Raw genomic sequence first — 10,313 nt, 5'->3', positions numbered from 1 at the left:
GAGAAATTAAAAAAAAAAAAGTAAAAAAAAAAACTTTTTTCAATAATGTACAAATATATCCTTTTATAGACTATAACTATATTCTTAAAATCGTCATCCCAGAAATGACAGATGCAGCCTAGACTGCATGTGCTGCACCTGTGCGCACGCCTATGTATATAGGTATTAGTACGTAGGAATACTGTAATTAGAGGACAATATTAAATAATTATGATAAAAGTACGTTTTGTTTTTTTTCTTTTAAAATCTCAATTTACATTTGGTAGTTGATATATTACATAAAATTGTTAACATTTTATCGTATAAATTAAAACAGTTAACGTTATTGATAAAAATTCTTTTGGTAAAAATAAGAGAGCGAATCATTTTATTTATAACTTTAAGTACAAAGCATTGAACTATTTAAAGTTTATATAAATTATATGATAAAATACAGGAATCCAAAAAATAATAAATTTACCCATACGAAATATATATATTCCATTAGTATGTTATAGTAATAGTCTACTTGTGTACGTCGTAACATACTTATAAGTGTATAGATAAATTAAAAAAATTCGTAAATGGTGACATGACAAGTATAAATTGTTGAAAACTATAAAACAACTGTTTAATTTATGATTGAAACGGTATGTCTTATGAACACAATATTTTATCATAAAAATAATTTTCCTCTGATTTCTTTTACCGCTTAATGAAATAATTGATACGAACGTTTCATAAGACGTATTTAATCTATTCTCCCCTGAAGAACTTGTATAAACCTTTATGGATCTATGTACATTACTACTATGTATATGAACACACGATACGACTATAGATTACAAATTAATATAACATGTGAGTTCTTGAACCTAACTTGAAACCGATCCGAAGTTTAATACAATCTTATTGGATGATGTATTACCTTTATATACATAATTGAGATTGTCCATCAGCTGGTCGACTTTCAAGCATGTTTCAAAATATTTTAGAAATGCTTTATGAGTCGTCACGCTGATACACCTTAAACTTTCCTAGGTCTTTATTCATAGATAAATCATAGCTGTCATATAATATGTCTGTACCCCATAACCCCAAAGTACACGCAGATAAATAACAGTCTTAATTATATATTTGCGTTTTTATTGACTGTTACAATCATTCATATTCATGTGACTGCCGGAGAACGATTTTGATTTTGCTGCGTAAAAACTCTCTTTAAAAATGCCATGATTTCTACGTTATAACATAAATATATCGAACGTACGTACGTAATACGGGACCTTAAGCACCTTGGCCCCAGGCAATGAACAAATTATAACGTAATAAATTTCAATATTCGCTAGAATGGTCGAAAAAACGGTTCGTGACGTCATGCAAAGTACGTTCGTAGACGATTATGCGTACGCATTAGACCGATCATAACATCACGATGAGTGGATTTCAACTAGTACCTAACGAGGAGCCATAGCATAATCTGCCGGTCTTGTTAATGATATTTTAATAATATTGTAACATTCGCAGTACAATTATTATAATAACTGAATAATATCGTACTCGCCACACAGGAAGCGAAGCGCGACCGGAACACTATACCTGTTGGCACGCTATCGGCTGCAGCAGCTTATACGCGGATATGATATTATGCGTCTATGCGTACGCCAATAGCATTGAATATTTGTTTAAGAACATTTTATGTTTGTGCGACTACCTTGAACCACACGTCTACGCGCGGTTGTAAACCGGTCCGATGTTTCTGACCACGGCGTCAATGTCTTCAAGAAAAGTGATCCTTAAATTATATGTTATATGTCGTGCGCTCGAATAATATTGTATGTGAATTGCACGTGGATGCACAAGGGGATCAGTTCCACATTCTACTCTCGTTTACTCGGTAAAATATTTTCTTCCACATTTTTCCCCCCATTAATTGTATCCGTATCGATGACGCAACGAACGTTTGTGTACATTAATATGCTGATGTTGCGTCGCCGATTATGTGTTTCGTGTTCATCGTGTCACTCACCGAGTCTAAATAAAATATTTATACCCAAATTATTGGTATAATAATTACAGATTTCATTGAGTTCCGTGCACGGCGAAACATATGAATGATACCTATACATCCTCTAAACAATAGGTGTACTAACCAATACCATTATTAGCGTTATTATTTTTAGCGCCCCGTGTAAAGAATCATTTTTAACGTCCCCATCCCTTCTAACATATATTTTTATATCTATGAGCTATAAGGAGACTACACAAGAATAAGAGGTTCTACATAACTACTTAATTTGTAATTATTAATATAATTAATATAATTAATATAAGTAATAATCAACAACTAAAGAACAATATAAGTAATATAACTCTAACTGTATAGGTATACCTATACGATTAGGGTTATATTACTTATACTTCTATAGAACAAAACATGTAGATAATAACCTATCATACTAAACCGGTATAATTTATTAACGATCAACTTTAGACATAAGTCAACTCCTCAACGAGTTATTAATTGTAAATTGCCATTCAATTTGAACATATCCGATGTACAGAGTGAGAGTTTGTTATGGAATCATTCATCAATTCATCAACCTGTAGGTTTATGTGAAAATGATAATGTTCCTTACATAGCAGCAAGTCCAGGTAATAAAATCAATATATTTATAATGGCATGAGCATTTATTTTTAATTTTAAGAATTACATTACCTTAATTAATTGTTACTTATGTAGACGGTCTTATTGAAGGCGATTCAATAATTGAAAAAAAATTTCCTTTTACTGCTAAAAACGAAGTAAATATATTTGAATGTATTAAAACTGGTAAAGGAACTCGAAGAAATTATTTTATTTTATTAATTTTTAATATGTGGACATTTTATAACGAAATCAAATTACGCATGGCTGTGAATATTGATTTGGGCTTTTTGTCGAGTCCATACTTAGTGAAAAATCAAATAAAACATAAGCGTAACTTTCAAAACATAGACAGGTGTTAAAAATAACTACATAAAAGTTGATTCTAAGTGGATCTGGCATTTTTTTTTTTTTTGGGCTTTTCACGAGCCATTTAGACTCTTGGCCGCTAAAACTAATTCCTTCCATCGTTCTCTGTTGTATGCTTGTTCCCAGTCCCCTCCAATTTCTTCTAATAATTCCCTGACGCTATCCCCCCACCTTTTCAGTGGTCTTCCCCTTGGCCTCTTTCCTCTTATCACATAAGTTAATGCTCCTTTCAGTACACTTCCATCGGCTCGCCACACGTGGCCTGCCCATTCTACCCTTGTCCCTCTGGTAAATTGTACCACATCTTTTCTTTTGTAGAGCTGGTATAGTTGGGTGTTGGTTCTTATTTCCCATTTCCGTGCCGCATTGTTGAATACGGGTCCGTAAATTTTTCTAAGAATTTTCCTATCGAATAGACCTAGTTTTTCATCATCGCCTTTTATCGTTGCCCATGTGGCACATGCATATGTCAATACACAGCGAATGTAACTTATGTATAAATGTTCTTTTGTTTTTCTTGACAACAGTTTAGATTTAAAGAGGGTTCTTAGTGCATAAAGGCATCGATTAGCAGCGTCCAATCTGATATTTATCTCTCCATGCATGTTGTTTTGGTTATTTAGAGTAGACCCCAGGTACTTAAACTCTTGTACTTGTTCGAAGATGTTATTCCTCACTTGGAGGTTATTATGATCACCTCCTCCTCGTTTTACCATCATGTATTTAGTTTTTCCACTGTTGATTATTAAGCCAATATATTTTCCTATCTTCATCAGTTCTTCAACAGTACTCTGAATACTCTCTTTTGAATTCCTAATAACCACTATGTCGTCTGCATATGCTAGTAGGACATTTCCTTCGTCAAGGTTTAATGTCTCAGTTCGTGGTATCTTTCTTATTACACTCTCCAATGCCATATTGAAGAGAACTGATGACATCGCATTCCCTTGTTTTAATCCATTATTTATTGTAAACGAAGACGATATCTCGTTGTTCACCTTGACTCGGCTGCTGGTGTTTGTGTTACATAATTTTATCATGTTGATTAATTTAGTTGGTAAACCAAAGTTTTTAAGGATTTTCCATAGTCTTTCTCTATCAATGCTATCATAGGCTTGTTTGTAGTCTATAAAAACCATATGCAGATCCTTCGCGAATTCGTAGCTTTTCTCCATAATTTGTCTTATGACAAATATGTGATCAGTAGTTGATTTATTTTTCCTGAATCCACTTTGGTAGTTCTCACTATCTCATCTGTGTATATTTGCAATCTTTTAAGTATAATTAATGATAGTATTTTATATCCAGAATTCAACAGTGTTATGCCTCTATAATTTTCGACTTTATTTCGGCTACCTTTTTTGAAAATTGGACATATCAATTCATTCCATTCTTTTGGTATCTTTTCCTTTGTCCATATCTGTTGAATTAGATTATGTAAGTTTTTTGTTAGGTTTTGTCTTCCTAACTTCAGTAATTCAGCAACAATTTTATCCTCTCTTGGAGACTTATTATTTTTTAGAGTTTGGATTGCATACTGTATCTCTTCTAAACTCGGATTTGGTACTTCTGGTTCCGCTGTGTAATATATGGCGTGGTCTTGTTCACCTATTCCTGTTGTTGAGTCTCTGTTAAGGATTTTTTCAAAGTACTATCTAAAGTTTTGTAATAAGAGTACCATTATTATCTTCTATCATCCGTATAGCAGGTACAAATCCATTTTTAAAGGTTTTCGATGTCTTCTAATCGCTCTTTTTCTTCAATTCTCTTTTCTTTTCTTATCAGAGTATTTACTTTTCTTCTTTTGTTCTCGAAGTCCCTTATGTTCTCTGGGGTTGGTGTGTGTATTGCTTTGATTCTGACTTCATTACGTTCCCTGATTGCTTTCTTGCAATTATCATTAAACCATTTCTTTGTTTTCTTTCTTTGTGTGAGTTGAATAACTTTTTCTGCGGATTTCGTTATTGAGGTCTTAATTACTTTCCATGATTCTTCAATCTGTTCTTTGTCGAAGCCTTCTCTTCTTCCTAAGATATTTGCCACTGTTTCTTGATATGTCCGTACAGTTTCCTTGTTTTATAATTTATCTAGATTATCTTAGATATATTAGATATCTTAGATTATATTATCTTAGATTTGCTTTTTATATAACTTCAGACTTACAAATATTCTTAATGTATGGTAAAATAAATTATTTTATTATAATGATAATGAATAATCCGGATAATCCGTGAAATCTTATATAATATATAATATATAAAATCCGTATAATTTGGATTTTTGTAATCCGGATATGCCCACCACTAAACATAACTTCCTGAAGTTTTAACTAGCCTTTTTGGTTATATCATCAGTACGATAGATGTAATACTCCAATATTATGTAACCCTTAGTTAATACAAATTAATAAAATTATAAATAATCGAATTAGAAGCGTTATATATGTATTCGTACCAAACTAAGTACCAACTACTAAGAATACAAGTATAAATTCGTTATAGACAAAGCATGTAAAATATATAATGGATTACAATATATATGACAGCTTTTACATAGACAATTATAAGGTTAATGCGTAGCCATATCTAGGTAATTTAATAATATAATTATTAAGTACACGAAGATAAGCGATATGTATTGTAATTTGTATTTTCAGGGTATATAGAAAGCTGCCAGTGCCCCTTTCCCAACTTAGTTATTTTTAGCTTTCAAAATTCTGGAAAAAATATACACACAAGTGTCTAAATAACTATTTAATTTAAAATTTTAATTTTTTTCTTAAAAAATAGGTAACTGAATAGCCATTTTTTTATTATTATAACTGACAATTTACAACATTTTGTTTTATTTTTTCTGTTACAAAACAATTTATTTTTACCAAATATCTTAAAATAAATTACTTTTAATTTGACCAACATCAGTTAAAATACGGGCACCTTACTTTTAAACTTAAATTTCAGAGCCCCATTCACAATATTTTGGGAGGTGCCTGACCACATCTGGCACCTTCAACAAGTACGCCTATGATAAGTACAATATAATTGTATACAATTTATCTAATGCCTATTAAAATTTACTGACATGTTTAAAAAAAAAAACCGAATGAAAGGTTATTTGTATTAAGTGTTTAATTTATGTGGGCCAGTGTATATAAATGTTTAAATTAATCCGTTTTACCAACAGAACTATCGTAAATTCATAGCCTAAACCAGTAACCATTAAGTTCTCCGCCCAGTGGCGTGACAAAAAAATGTGGGCCTTCTAGCAAAAATAAAAAATGGGCCCCTAAATATTGTTTAGGTAGGTATATCAGTTTAAATACATTAATCTGATACAGGTAAATCACGTATTTTAATTACGACTTTGTTATGATATAATAAAAAATAAAAATATTTATTTAATATTACTATTGTTTATACATACTATACATTGCTTACTGGCCGGTTTTCGATGGCATGAAAAAAAAAAAAATTCTGATAGAGGACGATTCAAAACTAATAATCATAAAATCTTATTTAATTTTGGCCGTTGTGTTGTAAGGATGGTAGACGAGTGTGTATCGATCAGTATATTATGCGAGCACTGTGCACAAAAAATTATCATATTTTGTTTAATTCGTTTAGTTTATTCTGTTCGGTTGCTTAACATGGAAGTTCGAGTATAGAAGAATATACTAGACAATCGGAAAAATTTACATTATATTTTTTATTTCGAGAAAATTATTTATGATAATATAATTTTGAATCTCATAAGGACATTTTAGTGTCCTTAAGATTCCCCAGGGCAGGTTAGTTATGTAGAGTAATAAAACGCCTTATCGTTAATATTCTTATTACTTTGTAGGTATTTCCACATAAGATTATACGTACTATAGATTATAATGGTATACCATGATTACCATACGATTACGAATATATTTAATAATAATAATAGATCATTATAAACATAGTTTAACACTAATTTAATTTGAAATAACAATTATTCAATTTTTTTTTTCGCGGGAATTAAATTTACTTTAATCGAAGGTCCCAAATTACCGTGAGGCCCCAGTTACGCCACTGTCTCCGCCCTCAATAATTTCAATAATTTTTCTTGTTGTAAAAAAATTAAATTATAACGTCCCCCTGTTTTAAATAATTTTATTGAGATAGGAGTTGGTTAACATATATCAAGTGATAAATTTATCAATTCATAGATCATCCATCTGCTTCCACTGTATGGAACGCCACTGTAACTATATAGGAAATTAGGATAACTGTATATTTTCAATATTATTTTAATTCAATAAGAAATCGTTCGTTTTCATCTCACAGAGATAACATTTTGAGTTATGTATTTGAATAGATATTGCCTTAATACCACAATATATACAATTGATCTTATAAACACTGCGCACGTGCACGTGCCGTCGGTTTATACCTCCTCTCCGAGTTCCAAATAAATTCGGTTCCTCGTGACCCTTCCCGTTCTGCAGACGATTATTATTGCACTCTTTCAAGCGATATTAGCATAACATTAGGCACCCATCTTAAACACGGTCGTGCGAGGCATTTGCGGGCGGTAAGAGTTGTACAATACGTGTGTGAATTTCCGATTGATATAAATTATAATGTTCAAAATCTCGGTCGGTATAATTAGAAATTCGACAGCCGCTGTCGCGGTTCAGTGGGTGGGAGGAAGAGTCGAGGACAACTGATTTTTATCAGCCCTATTTATCTCGTCTCACAAACACAACGCTAGTATACTGTATGTACAATAATGTAAGGTCACTCTTTTTTTATATGTATTCATACCGTAAATTGTACACTGTTCGCATTACGTCGCTGCATATACTGAATATTCTCCAATCTCGCAAGTCTTTTGTCTCTTTTATTTTTTGTTTCGCCGCAGGAACGTGCATTTCTGAGTACAGTGACTATACATTATTTTGAGTACACCACCGGCCTCGGGAAATGCCTTTGTTACAGAGGAACACTCGTGCGCAGCATTATAAATTAAATGTATACCTATAATAGAGGTTACGTTAGGTCGATCAGTTTAGTCGCGGAAATCGATTTACTTAGCTGATTGGTAGTCTAGTTCCTAATGAAACAGAAAGGGGTGGCTCCAGGGGGAACCCGGTGGCCACGGCCCTCCCTCAAGCACATATTGTATTTATAAAAAATGTATATTGTTAACAAAAAATGCATATTATAATATGGACTATCATACGACACGCACAAGTATGTAGATAGAGCCATAGAGGTATGACGGTTGAAAGGAGTTTCTCCACACTTCGGAGACTAAAAACCTGGCTTCGTTCAAGGATAACTGAAGATAGACTATCAGCACTATGTCTAATTAATGTATATCATAAAGTAGATATTCTAAATCAAATAGATCATATTATTGATATTTTTGTCAATTTTAAAATCAGATAACTTGAATTTGTGTTGTAAAAATTATTTTCTTTTTGTTATAAGATTTTGTAAAATTATAACTTGCCTCCCCCCCGTCTAACCAAGGCTATGGAGCCACCCCAGAGTACATAATATAAGCCATAGGTTTCTGTGAGCTGTGTAGGTTGAACAAAATTTTAGGTATTCGTTAAATAAATAAATTCATATTGGATATATGTGGGCCTAATTATCAATCGCACAGTTATGTAGTCGCACAGTAGAGTTAATACTGTTAATAGTATAAACCTACTATTCACAAATATACAACGATTATTAAAAATAATTTACATCCATCTCTTAAGGATAAATAAAGTTTAAAAGATAATAAGAACCTATCGGTCTTGTTAAATTACACCGTTGGAAATATAACATATTTTTTTTCTACACGTAAACTTCATGGATTGTAAATCGCAAGTAAAAATAACCAATTGGAGTAAATCCGAGGATGCACGACGGTGCACTTGCACCTCTGGCAATATTTAGCAGGGATAAAAGTATAAATTTGTACCTGCTGAAACAAACTAAACTCAAAATTCTATGAAAATATAATTATATTTGATAAAAGATAACAAAACTGAACAAATTATAACAATATAAAACACATTACGTTGTATAATAATTATGTTATCATTAATCAATTATAGTTTAGCTAATATTGTAGAAAAATTTAAGTAAATAATTTATAAAAATAAAAATACATTTTTGTGTTGCTAATGCGGTCGTTTCTATTTTTAAAATAAGAATAAGTATGTAAAAGAGTATGTATGAGTAATAAATGGAGATTTTATTACTCATCAAATATATAAGTTATTAGTATATTATGTTTATGCTTTCGTCCCAGGGGGCTCCAAGACTTAGTTGGGGGAGGGGGGAATGAGTATTACTTTTTATAAAACTATAACAAAAAATATAATATATCAATATCTAAGAATACACATGTTCCAAGTCCATTTTCCTCATTTTTGCAAATTACTAAAGAAGTTTTGTTGTTTGCATAGCTTTAAAACTAGAACGAATATTCCTTTATTTTTATCATGAAATGTATATAGAACGTATGTGCACTTGATTATATTGTGTACCACGATTTTAATGATGTTAATATCTCAATTATGCCAAATTTGGACATAGCATATGTGTGCTCTTAGGTATCGATATATAATATGTTCTTAGGGGGAGGGGCTGGAGCCACGCCTGTTTGCACCTGCTAAAATTTAATGGAATTAGGCCAATGAACGTAACTATAAGATTTAATAAATATTTCATAAAAGCGTTGTTTCATATGATAATTTTTCAAATATTTTCTAACAAAAACCAATTACAATACCAAAAAATAATTAGATACCTTCAAATAAATATAATAAGTATGCTGTTAATTTATCATCAAACTTTTTAGTAAAATGCTTCGGTGCATCTATTTAATTAAATTAGTAGAACCCTAGACAGATACTTTTTTTTTGTCATTTAACTTTTTTTGATTGTGGTCTATAATCTTAATTCAATCACTTTTTAGCAGAATTTTTAATTATACCTTTTAGGTTTCTTGTTTATTGGGGAAAGACATGGTTATACTACTACTAATCCAAAGAACCCAAACATAATCACTAAATTATATCAGAGGTATTATATATAGTATTATTTATAAAAACTAAATAAAATATTTGGTCTATTTCTTCTTGTTTATTTTTTTATATGCTAATGGTTAAGTTAATAATACTTCATTAAGTAATCTGGTCATAATTTAAATATAATTTTGGACATAAAATATTCGTTATATATATAGCTATAAATATACAAGTTAAAGATACATATCACGTGGCAATAATTGAAATAGCTTTGGAAAATGGTGATTTATTTACCTAAAAATTAAAATGTATTAGTTT

General features: G+C 31.1%; 1 protein-coding gene across 1 annotated transcript; it reads right to left on the bottom strand.

Annotated features, from left to right (window-relative positions):
- Positions 1-4,178: 4,178 nt before the first annotated feature.
- On the bottom strand, positions 4,179-4,692 carry LOC112689494. Its single transcript, XM_025563233.1, has 2 exons — positions 4,674-4,692; positions 4,179-4,603 (listed from the first exon to the last, which is right to left on the bottom strand). The coding sequence occupies exons 1-2, from the start codon at positions 4,690-4,692 to the stop codon at positions 4,179-4,181; spliced, it is 444 nt and encodes a 147-aa protein (XP_025419018.1).
- Positions 4,693-10,313: the final 5,621 nt, after the last annotated feature.

Source organism: Sipha flava, unplaced genomic scaffold (assembly GCF_003268045.1).
Source record: "Sipha flava isolate LNK unplaced genomic scaffold, YSA_version1 44_pilon_pilon, whole genome shotgun sequence".
NCBI lineage: Eukaryota > Metazoa > Arthropoda > Insecta > Hemiptera > Aphididae > Sipha > Sipha flava.
This window is presented reverse-complemented; position numbering and strand designations above follow the sequence as displayed.